Source organism: Dermacentor silvarum, chromosome 1 (assembly GCF_013339745.2).
Source record: "Dermacentor silvarum isolate Dsil-2018 chromosome 1, BIME_Dsil_1.4, whole genome shotgun sequence".
Taxonomy (NCBI): Eukaryota; Metazoa; Arthropoda; class Arachnida; order Ixodida; family Ixodidae; genus Dermacentor; species Dermacentor silvarum.
In genome coordinates this window covers 442,671,264-442,683,605 of record NC_051154.1, presented here as the reverse complement: position 1 = coordinate 442,683,605, position 12,342 = coordinate 442,671,264, and the positions used below count along the sequence as shown (strand labels likewise).

At 43.8% G+C, this 12,342-nt stretch overlaps 1 protein-coding gene across 1 annotated transcript in view; it reads right to left on the bottom strand.

Annotated features, from left to right (window-relative positions):
- Positions 1 to 12,342, bottom strand: part of LOC125944160 (uncharacterized) — a 62,840-nt gene that overhangs the window by 47,312 nt on the left and 3,186 nt on the right. Inside the window, exons 2-4 of the mRNA XM_049664369.1 lie at positions 10,882 to 10,980; positions 4,762 to 4,800; positions 2,337 to 2,435 (exon numbers count right to left, since the gene is read on the bottom strand). Of these exons, the coding sequence (XP_049520326.1) occupies positions 2,337 to 2,435; positions 4,762 to 4,800; positions 10,882 to 10,980 (237 nt within the window). The remainder of the gene's footprint in view (positions 1 to 2,336; positions 2,436 to 4,761; positions 4,801 to 10,881; positions 10,981 to 12,342) is intronic.

Here is a 12,342-nt window from a genome sequence, read left to right as displayed (position 1 = left end):
CTCTTCTGTTGTGGAAACATTTATTTATATTGCAGTACTAAGACTTAGTACGTGAATGTTCGTCCATGTGTTTGTTAGTCCAGTTTTGTGATCTTTGACGACTTTCTGACGAAAACTATGATGTAACAGAAGAATAGCCAGCGCCACACAGGAGCACCAACCTCTCCTTAAATACATTTATTTGAAAGAAAAGTTCCTCCGTATGCATGCGTGAATTTACTATTTTATCCTCGTTATCTGATGGTCCCATCTTGCCCAAATGTTAGGTAGCTAGTCAGGCGCAAACTTTTTTCGCTCCTTCCCTTCTGTTTTCCTTCTGTTTATGTGTCGCATCGAAGGCCCTTTGACCATCCACTCGCTCAACTTTACACATGAAAGGAACTTACATTTTGTAACTGAAGGGATATTTATCTTTTCTGCTTCAGGAAATTGCTTCAATATATGAGCAGAGTATTACTGTAATTAACGCTTTTTGAACAGTAGACTTGGTCACTGCGGTCATTTCGGTTCCATGCATCGTTACTAGTCACACTTGCAATCTTGTCTTTTCAATACGAATGGAACTTTTTTATCGTGCAAAATTTATTAGAAAGCCTCTCACTTCTTCCATTGTACCTGAATTCAGTCTGTCACGCGCCTTCCTGTTTGTGGTGCCTTCTCTTTCTATACTGTAACTTATTTTCAATGATTGGGATAGCCGGCACTTCGGTGGCGTATTTCCCTGCGGTGCCTCATCATTTATTAAACAAAAACTGTTCCACCAAATTGTTAATTTTCCTTTTTCTATTGACATAATAGGAAACAGATGTTGGCCATCTCCTTGTGCTGTCATGGCGTAGTGTTGCAAACGACACTGACTCACCTTTGCCTAAAGGAACCCTTTCTATACACTGCAGTCCACATATAACGATACCACATATAACGATATATCGGTTATAACGATGAGTCGACGTAAGAGTATCAACTTATGCATTGGGGCTATGAGAAAAAAAAACGTATATAACGATATATTATTCACCGCATATCGGATATAACGATTGAAATTTTGCTTCTGGGCAGTGCTTTTCATGCAGAATAATCGTGAAAATTGCGTTCCTACGTTGCCCTTAACCGAGACGGGGCGAAAAGTTTGCCTACGCGAGTTCGTATCTGCCGCCATTACCGCGCAGCGCATCCCGCCCGCGTGCCGATTGCGAAAGCCACGGAGAGCATCGCAAGTTGGTGCAGCGTGCACAAGATGGCGCCAGCTGCTTCACCCCCGCGTCCCCAGCGGTCGCGCGAGCAGAGGGCGGAAGAAAGGCGATAAGCGAAGGCAACGCCTCCTCTGGCGAGGGGCGCCTGCACTCCCTGCCGCGCTCTCTCTCTCAACGGAAGCAGCGGCAGGTGCGCCCCTTGAGACGAAACTAATTTTGCAAGAGGGGGGAGAAAGCGATAAGCAAGCGGCGCCTGCGCGGCCTATGCACCGCGGAAGCAGCGGGAGGTGCGCCGTCAAAGCGCAAAGCTGCGTCTCTCGAGACGAAGCTGCAAATTTTGCAAGACTTGAAATACGAGCTCGCGCAGTGGATGATATGACGATTATGAAAACCGGGAGCGCCACGATCATGAAGGCTAGAAGCAGTGTCCATGCCGATCAACGGAAAAGGCGGGCTTCGTGCGCCACGACGAAAACCCCATGGGCGAAACCAACAAGGTGGTGTCCGAACTCTGGGAGCACGTTGCTACTGACGATGAAATAGGTGGTGCTTCGATGGAGGAGCTTCTGAGTGAAAATAGTGCTGCCTCGTTCTGCGAAGAGAACTCCGACGGGGCGATCGTTGTCGCGACAGACGGCGGCGTTGTGCGACGGAGGCGATGACAGCAGCAGCAGTGACAATGAGACTGACAATTGCCCGCCTTTGACACCGACCCCGAGGTTCAACCAAAGTGCAACATCGTCGATCGAGTCGCTCATTGAATTCATGCGCGCTAAATTATAGCCGCCAGTGTTCGCGCAGCAGATGGACGCGATGCACACGGCGGTTGTGACTCCGAAACTTCCGCGAAAGCAAAAGCAGATTTTTATTTCAGCGTGCCTAACGATTGAGACGCTATTTAGAGGTATGAATAAAGGTTTCATTTTTCACGGCCTACTTTCTACAACGTCGATTTTTTATCGCAAGTGTCAGTTTCGGTTTCGGGACTGCAAAGGTATATTCGGCATTTTTTTTTTCGCAGTCCAGATATAGCGATAATCGGTTATAACGATCGGATTTCTCGTTTTTCTCGATATCGTTATAAGTGGACTGCACTGTATTGTTTTTATTTCGTATTTGTTACAGCATCGGCTGCAGTCTCACCTTCAGTCCCTGTGGTCCTTCTGGTCCCGTGGGTTCCCTCGGTCCGGGCCGACCAGGTAAGCCCGTTAGGCCCTGTTCCCTGCATGGCCTGGTTGAGCCCTGCGATTTGAAGAGGAAGGTAGTGACAGACGTGAACAAAACACTTGTGCAAACAGAGCTGGAAGAAAGTGTAGCCATCAGCGAAAGTCAGTAGTGAATGCTGTGCATCAATGTTTACGGTTTCCCTTTCATAGCCATGCTCCAACCTCCGCTACAATGCTCCGCTACATCACGAGGACTGGACGAGAAAAACTTGATTTTGGGAACTACTCCAATCTAGATTCAGCCTTCTTTTCAAATGATAGCACATCTTACTTTCTGGCAGAAAGGGTATGTAGAATAGATGCATTACATTTTCTTTCTTCCTATCTTAACTGACATTGTATTCCCAGACTTTCCTTTCTTTTTTTTTACTTATATTGCATGCATTTGAACTTTCTTTTCATTCGTTTTATTTCAACCTCGTAATTTAATGTGTAATCACATAATCTACCATTTTGGTTCTTTCCGAATATTTTCATCTTATTTAGTATTATTCCGAGTAATTGTCATGACTCATAGGGCACCTTAGCAGAAACAGTATAAGTGAAATGGAGTAGCAGGAAGCGGATTTCCGCTGAACTATTACGTCAGTAGCAGGAAGTGCGTGGCCTCCAATCAAGTTGCTGCAATTTGGTTGAGTGCGCGACTACTAAATACTTATGTACATTAAAGCATATACCATGGTAAAAGCAATAGAACATTGATGGTTCCTAAAATGAAAAAGGATTTGATAGTCAATACAGGGTTATACAGACAAGATTGAGCAAAAGTATTCGCCCTAGCACAACAAATAATGCCTAAATAAGTTCGTTACACTTTACAAATATGCCATGTAAGCAGTAACTCCAATCGACTACTAAAATTTAGTCGAATTTCAAAGAACATATATAGAGCACTACATGGGCTGGACGCAAAAGCGAAACAAGTTTTGTGGAAGGCGTGATAGATACGCCATTGTTTAATCCATCCGCCAGCTTCTTTAACCAAATGTTCCATTATATACAGGCCAATATGTGTGAGAACTATTGAAATGCAGAGTACAGTTGTGCTGACCAACAAGACAGACGGACTACATGATTTTAACTGAACAAAGGGTCGGGAGTGTGTTATCACATAGATGCCACTTTGTGTATGATTATGCATTTTGTAGACGATAAGGGCCCTAGAAGGACATAGCAATGTGGACAAGGAACAGCTAACATATTCGTGCAAAAGAACGCAACCTCATCATACCTTTCTTTTAATCTGGTTTGCATTTGCAAAAGATAGAGTAGAGATAAGAAGTGTAAGACAACACAGCAGATGAGAAACATTCATTAAGAACACATGAATGCACAACGAACACACGAGAAACAGCGTTCTACAACATCAGAATTCTGTAACACCAACAATACAAATAACTCCGAAAGAGTGCACAATTTCGAAAGAGCACAGATATACCAGTTGTTTCTTTTTATGCGGAACACTTTCTGTTAGCAGAAAATTTCACATCTTGAGCCTTGGCATTATTGCAGATACGCTACGTGGCTAGGCGGACATTTGCAGCAAAAACATTTAGGTGGTAACCTTGCTAATTACCTCTAATGTGGTACTGAATTTTTAATTATTCACTTTAGCGCACATCTTCTTATCCTGAAATTGAAGCCGACAAGTTCTGAAGCCAAGTCATTAAGTGAGAAGTGAAGCTGACGAGCATCGGCTTTAATTTTGCAATCACACATGCCCTAGAGTGAATAATCAAAACGTTATATTACGCATTTTAGCTAATTAGCAAAATTGCCATTTGACATTTTGCTTGCTGCTAATGTACACCTGGCCACTTCGCCTGTCTGGCCACTTCGCCTGGGCTAGGTATGCCAGTTCTTGAAAAAAAAATTTTTCTAAAAAAAGAAAGTGCTCGGGGAACATTCTATGCAGTCGCCTTACCACTAGGCCACACCCCAAACGAGTGTATCTCTTCAAGCTCAAAATAAAGTATAGACATCAGTGTTATATTTTTTCGACAGTGTTGCAAAAAGTACACCTACTGCACATTGTGGGTCGTTCTGAGACGGCCGCTCTCATAGCCAGTGAAAGCCGAATAACTCAACTTGATAAAACATGCTGCAAAATTTCGATTCATCCTGTAGAGTCTTCTGAAACTGCGCACGCAATAAAGTGCTTCTTGTGTTGTGGTGATTTCTCTATTATACTCTTAACAGTTGAAACTGCACGGTGTTGAACACGCCGCCCTCAATCACCTTGAAAATGCGTGCATTTAAAATTTCTTGCATTAAAATTCCTCTTGTTTGGTTTGCCTGCCACTAGCGCACATTAAACGGGAAGTATAAACAAGGGGAAATACCAGTGTCGTCTTCTTGGGTTGCTGAACCAGAGATCCGAGCTGCAAGGAAAAAAAAAGTTTTTTCAGCCAAGTGTGTGTGTGAAATGGGGGGAGAGGAGGGGGAGGCGAAGCGCTTCGACTAACCTTTATCTCAAGACAGCAGTACCCCTATAGCATGAATTTAGGTGCGAACAAGAGAAAAGTAACTTAGAAAAAAGCCAGTAAAGTACCAATAAATGAATGAGAGCGCAATGTGAAATCTCCCTGTAGCTGCTTTAGATGCATGGCGTAGTCCCGTAATTACGTTTTAGAGTCAGAAATATGACACTGTTACAAATTGAGCAAAATCTGGAAACTCAAACATGCACTCCAGTCGTTCTCGACTTTCTTTATGCGTTCGAATCAATGCTGGTAGTCAATGTGACATTCATTTCCCACGCGCCAGCATCCCTTATCACATTTCTGTGGTAGCCCTTGCATGGTTCCGTGGAATTACATTCCTATCAGGAAGGACTCCCTTTAAAATTATCACGTGCCCATTCATTGTATATTTGGCCAGCAAAGCAGTTGTCGCCTGTGTTGCCATTTGTATTTTTTTCTTTGCTCGCGTATTTCTTTTTCCACATCAAACCTAAATCCCCAAGTGGTGGGCTTTGTTGTACAGTCGAATCCGACTATATCGAACCCTTTTACATCGAATTACTCCGTATATCGAACATTTTTCAACACCGTAATGTTAGAATGAAAATATATAGCAAAAATTACGGTCACATCGAATAAAAATAGCAGCCGCTATCGATATATCGAACTTCAAGCAGCGCAAAACTACCCCTAAAGTTGGCTTTGCCGCATAGTGAGCGCCGTACACGTGACCGGCAAGCCACCATTACCCCTCCTCACCCCCCCAAAGTGGTTTAGCCCAACTGCACGTGCGTGTTGCTGCTTTCGCTCTCTTGGACAGCCACCCCCTTGAAAAAGTGGTTCGACTACTGTTTCTCTCTCTCTCTCTAACTCACGGCCACGTGCGCCTGCATGCGATCGGCTCGATTGCTTCAGTGTTCTGTCGTTCGTGAAGTTGCAAGATTGTGTGCATAGTCGCGTCCTCGGAACGCAGCGCTCGTCCACTCCGTAAGAGATGGCCTGCCAATATCCGCAAAGCTGGAAATCATCAGAAGAGTTGAATGCGGAGAAAAGAAGTCGAATGTCGCCGCAGCATACAGCATCCCAAGAAGTACGCTGAGTATGATACAGAAAAATAAGGCCGACGTTAGGGCCGAACACAACCTCAGTGCCGCAGCCCTTAGACCAAGGCGTCATTCGTGCACTGAAGGCAGGCTATCGAAAGCGCCTTCTGCAACGGCTTTTGCTAAACCTTCGCACTGGCCGGGAGTTGAAAATTTACCTCTTGGGCGCAATAACGATGCTGAATTCATGATGGAATGACGTTAAAAAACAATTCAGAATTGTTTCCGTCATTGTGGACTCGGTGTTTCCGGAGAGGCTGGCGCAAGCTCATTCGAAAATTGCAATAAACCAATTGAGGAACTTGATGATTTGTTTAGCCAGCTGTCTGAGCTCCCAGGTGCCGTTTGTGATAGGACTGCAGCGACAGACTTCGTCACCGTCGACGACCATGTTGCGACCACCGAAGAGCTTGCTGACGAAGACATCGTTGCCGATCTGGCTAGGGATCTTGCCGGCGACAGTAACTGCGAGGACTCAACCAATTCCAACCAGCCCACGTGTTCCGAGGCACTTCATGCACTGAGCGTTGTTCGCCGCCACTGCCCGTCCATAGAAGGCTGTCGGCTCGGCTTTTCCGAGTCGCTCGACAATGTTGAAAAGTGTATGCTCAACAATGCTTTAAAAATGAAAAAGGAGAAGAAGATCGGCGACTATTTCTCGCGGTAATATGCCCGCCGCACCTGTATTTAGGAAATAAAGAACACTTTTTTATTGAGGTGCATTTTGTACGTTGTCAAATTCTTTATATGTTCTATATCGAATTACTCGATATATCGAACTAATTCCAGTTTTTTTTAGAGTTCGATATATGCGGGTTTAACTGTATTATTACAGACAGACGGCTATCATGGCCTTCCCAAATAAAAGCATTAGAGCAGAAAGTCAACTCCCTAATCAACATTCTTCGTAAATTTTTTGGAGTGAGATGGGGTAGTTCAACCTCTTCTTTATAACGCATTCACTCAGCAATCATTAGAAGAATAGCATACTCTGCTCCTGTGCTACATGGAATATCCCGTATTCTAGAGGAAATAGTTCAAAGATTATTGACCAGAAGCTTTCGCGTATGTCTTGGCATTCCCCGCGCATCTGCCAGTGCTTTGGTAATTGCGGAGAACCGCGAACCAAGTTTTCCTGCACTAAGATTTACGGAAACTTGTCGCCACTTTTTTCGTTTGGCAACACAACACGCTAATCATCCACTATGCCAAGACTATCCGGATAGAACCGCTGCATGCATAGATAAAGAAATATGGCGGTGCAAAAACATGCTGCCTGCTTACGAATATTGGCCTGCATGCACAACTCATCCAACATGGCGACTTGCAATTCCAGAAATAGTCACTTCAATTCCTGGAGTATGTGGTAAATGTGATTTATCCGTAGTTGCGATAAAGCAATTAACTTTATCACATCTTTACACTAAGTATGTAGATAGCATTCACGTATATACCGATGGATCATGCTGCAAAGAACGCTCTACATCAGCGTTTTATATACCTGCATACCAAGAGAAAAGAGCTTATCAGCTTTGCCAATTTACGTCTTTAACGGCAGAACTTTAAGGAATAGTTTCTGTTTTACATTACATGTCAGCAGTCAGGACCTCTTTACTGGGTAGTTCTGAGTGACTCGCCAGCCTCACAGCTGTGCTTAAATGAAATCAGCTTAAGAAAAACAAACAGCACATTGGCATACTAAATACAGAAGACATACGCCATAGCGAAAGATCTACAACGCCACATAACTTTCCAGTGGATTCCAAGTCACTGTGAAATCATAGCAATTGTAACAGCTGATCACACGGCACGTGCAGCGCATCAAAAGAATGAATTGTCACTACTTTCTCTAACGACGAGTGATGCGCGATGTTTATTGAACAAACTGCGGTAGATTTTCTGAGGAAACTTTGTTCATAAATGATGCGCACAACTGTCAATTATATAATATTGATCCTGGAATAGAATTCAATATTCCGTTTAAAATTAGCCGATCTGTTGAAACAACAGTTCATAGGCTTTGGCTAGGCACTGCGCTAAGCTTCCTGTATAGAATAAGAAAAACTAACAGTGCTACATGCTCATGTGAAGAGGCTGAAGAAGACCTAGAACACCTTCTTCTGCACTGTAAAGAACATGTTGCTCCTCGTAAGAAGCTTTCGAAAAAACTAAATGGCTTGGATAGACGGCCATTATCCTTAAGAAAAATTTTGGGTCCTTGGCCAACAGAAAAAGTTCAAAACATTGTTGCGCGTGCCTTAGTAAAATTTTCACAGGAATCAAAAATATGACAAAAATACTGTCAGATAACAGTTATTGCTCGCATTGCTATTATTAACAGGTACTCTTTATTACATGTTTATTGTGTTTTCGTGTTAATGTAGCATTTGTGGATGCATACAAGACTGTTGTATTTAGAGTGTGGCATTCAAGAGGGACCTAATTCGCACGTGCCCAACATCTTCTGTGTGAACATCTTGGTTTCGCGAACATTTATGCTGTGTGGACTCATGTGTTGCGTGTGAACTCTTCCGTTTTGCGAGTATTTATGTTACGTGAACTCTTCTGTTGTGGAAACATTTATTTATATTGCAGTACTAAGACTTAGTACGTGAATGTTCGTCCATGTGTTTGTTAGTCCAGTTTTGTGATCTTTGACGACTTTCTGACGAAAACTATGATGTAACAGAAGAATAGCCAGCGCCACACAGGAGCACCAACCTCTCCTTAAATACATTTATTTGAAAGAAAAGTTCCTCCGTATGCATGCGTGAATTTACTATTTTATCCTCGTTATCTGATGGTCCCATCTTGCCCAAATGTTAGGTAGCTAGTCAGGCGCAAACTTTTTTCGCTCCTTCCCTTCTGTTTTCCTTCTGTTTATGTGTCGCATCGAAGGCCCTTTGACCATCCACTCGCTCAACTTTACACATGAAAGGAACTTACATTTTGTAACTGAAGGGATATTTATCTTTTCTGCTTCAGGAAATTGCTTCAATATATGAGCAGAGTATTACTGTAATTAACGCTTTTTGAACAGTAGACTTGGTCACTGCGGTCATTTCGGTTCCATGCATCGTTACTAGTCACACTTGCAATCTTGTCTTTTCAATACGAATGGAACTTTTTTATCGTGCAAAATTTATTAGAAAGCCTCTCACTTCTTCCATTGTACCTGAATTCAGTCTGTCACGCGCCTTCCTGTTTGTGGTGCCTTCTCTTTCTATACTGTAACTTATTTTCAATGATTGGGATAGCCGGCACTTCGGTGGCGTATTTCCCTGCGGTGCCTCATCATTTATTAAACAAATACTGTTCCACCAAATTGTTAATTTTCCTTTTTCTATTGACATAATAGGAAACAGATGTTGGCCATCTCCTTGTGCTGTCATGGCGTAGTGTTGCAAACGACACTGACTCATCTTTGCCTAAAGGAACCCTTTCTATACACTGCAGTCCACATATAACGATACCACATATAACGATATATCGGTTATAACGATGAGTCGACGTAAGAGTATCAACTTATGCATTGGGGCTATGAGAAAAAAAAACGTATATAACGATATATTATTCACCGCATATCGGATATAACGATTGAAATTTTGCTTCTGGGCAGTGCTTTTCATGCAGAATAATCGTGAAAATTGCGTTCCTACGTTGCCCTTAACCGAGACGGGGCGAAAAGTTTGCCTACGCGAGTTCGTATCTGCCGCCATTACCGCGCAGCGCATCCCGCCCGCGCGCCGATTGCGAAAGCCACGGAGAGCATCGCAAGTTGGTGCAGCGTGCACAAGATGGCGCCAGCTGCTTCACCCCCGCGTCCCCAGCGGTCGCGCGAGCAGAGGGCGGAAGAAAGGCGATAAGCGAAGGCAACGCCTCCTCTGGCGAGGGGCGCCTGCACTCCCTGCCGCGCTCTCTCTCTCAACGGAAGCAGCGGCAGGTGCGCCCCTTGAGACGAAACTAATTTTGCAAGAGGGGGGAGAAAGCGATAAGCAAGCGGCGCCTGCGCGGCCTATGCACCGCGGAAGCAGCGGGAGGTGCGCCGTCAAAGCGCAAAGCTGCGTCTCTCGAGACGAAGCTGCAAATTTTGCAAGACTTGAAATACGAACTCGCGCAGTGGATGATATGACGATTATGAAAACTGGGAGCGCCACGATCATGAAGGCTAGAAGCAGTGTCCATGCCGATCAACGGAAAAGGCGGGCTTCGTGCGCCACGACGAAAACCCCATGGGCGAAACCAACAAGGTGGTGTCCGAACTCTGGGAGCACGTTGCTACTGACGATGAAATAGGTGGTGCTTCGATGGAGGAGCTTCTGAGTGAAAATAGTGCTGCCTCGTTCTGCGAAGAGAACTCCGACGGGGCGATCGTTGTCGCGACAGACGGCGGCGTTGTGCGACGGAGGCGATGACAGCAGCAGCAGTGACAATGAGACTGACAATTGCCCGCCTTTGACACCGACCCCGAGGTTCAACCAAAGTGCAACATCGTCGATCGAGTCGCTCATTGAATTCATGCGCGCTAAATTATAGCCGCCAGTGTTCGCGCAGCAGATGGACGCGATGCACACGGCGGTTGTGACTCCGAAACTTCCGCGAAAGCAAAAGCAGATTTTTATTTCAGCGTGCCTAACGATTGAGACGCTATTTAGAGGTATGAATAAAGGTTTCATTTTTCACGGCCTACTTTCTACAACGTCGATTTTTTATCGCAAGTGTCAGTTTCGGTTTCGGGACTGCAAAGGTATATTCGGCATTTTTTTTTTTCGCAGTCCAGATATAGCGATAATCGGTTATAACGATCGGATTTCTCGTTTTTCTCGATATCGTTATAAGTGGACTGCACTGTATTGTTTTTATTTCGTATTTGTTACAGCATCGGCTGCAGTCTCACCTTCAGTCCCTGTGGTCCTTCTGGTCCCGTGGGTTCCCTCAGTCCGGGCCGACCAGGTAAGCCCGTTAGGCCCTGTTCCCTGCATGGCCTGGTTGAGCCCTGCGATTTGAAGAGGAAGGTAGTGACAGACGTGAACAAAACACTTGTGCAAACAGAGCTGGAAGAAAGTGTAGCCATCAGCGAAAGTCAGTAGTGAATGCTGTGCATCAATGTTTACGGTTTCCCTTTCATAGCCATGCTCCAACCTCCGCTACAATGCTCCGCTACATCACGAGGACTGGACGAGAAAAACTTGATTTTGGGAACTACTCCAATCTAGATTCAGCCTTCTTTTCAAATGATAGCACATCTTACTTTCTGGCAGAAAGGGTATGTAGAATAGATGCATTACATTTTCTTTCTTCCTATCTTAACTGACATTGTATTCCCAGACTTTCCTTTCTTTTTTTTTACTTATATTGCATGCATTTGAACTTTCTTTTCATTCGTTTTATTTCAACCTCGTAATTTAATGTGTAATCACATAATCTACCATTTTGGTTCTTTCCGAATATTTTCATCTTATTTAGTATTATTCCGAGTAATTGTCATGACTCATAGGGCACCTTAGCAGAAACAGTATAAGTGAAATGGAGTAGCAGGAAGCGGATTTCCGCTGAACTATTACGTCAGTAGCAGGAAGTGCGTGGCCTCCAATCAAGTTGCTGCAATTTGGTTGAGTGCGCGACTACTAAATACTTATGTACATTAAAGCATATACCATGGTAAAAGCAATAGAACATTGATGGTTCCTAAAATGAAAAAGGATTTGATAGTCAATACAGGGTTATACAGACAAGATTGAGCAAAAGTATTCGCCCTAGCACAACAAATAATGCCTAAATAAGTTCGTTACACTTTACAAATATGCCATGTAAGCAGTAACTCCAATCGACTACTAAAATTTAGTCGAATTTCAAAGAACATATATAGAGCACTACATGGGCTGGACGCAAAAGCGAAACAAGTTTTGTGGAAGGCGTGATAGATACGCCATTGTTTAATCCATCCGCCAGCTTCTTTAACCAAATGTTCCATTATATACAGGCCAATATGTGTGAGAACTATTGAAATGCAGAGTACAGTTGTGCTGACCAACAAGACAGACGGACTACATGATTTTAACTGAACAAAGGGTCGGGAGTGTGTTATCACATAGATGCCACTTTGTGTATGATTATGCATTTTGTAGACGATAAGGGCCCTAGAAGGACATAGCAATGTGGACAAGGAACAGCTAACATATTCGTGCAAAAGAACGCAACCTCATCATACCTTTCTTTTAATCTGGTTTGCATTTGCAAAAGATAGAGTAGAGATAAGAAGTGTAAGACAACACAGCAGATGAGAAACATTCATTAAGAACACATGAATGCACAACGAACACACGAGAAACAGCGTTCTACAACATCAGAATTCTGT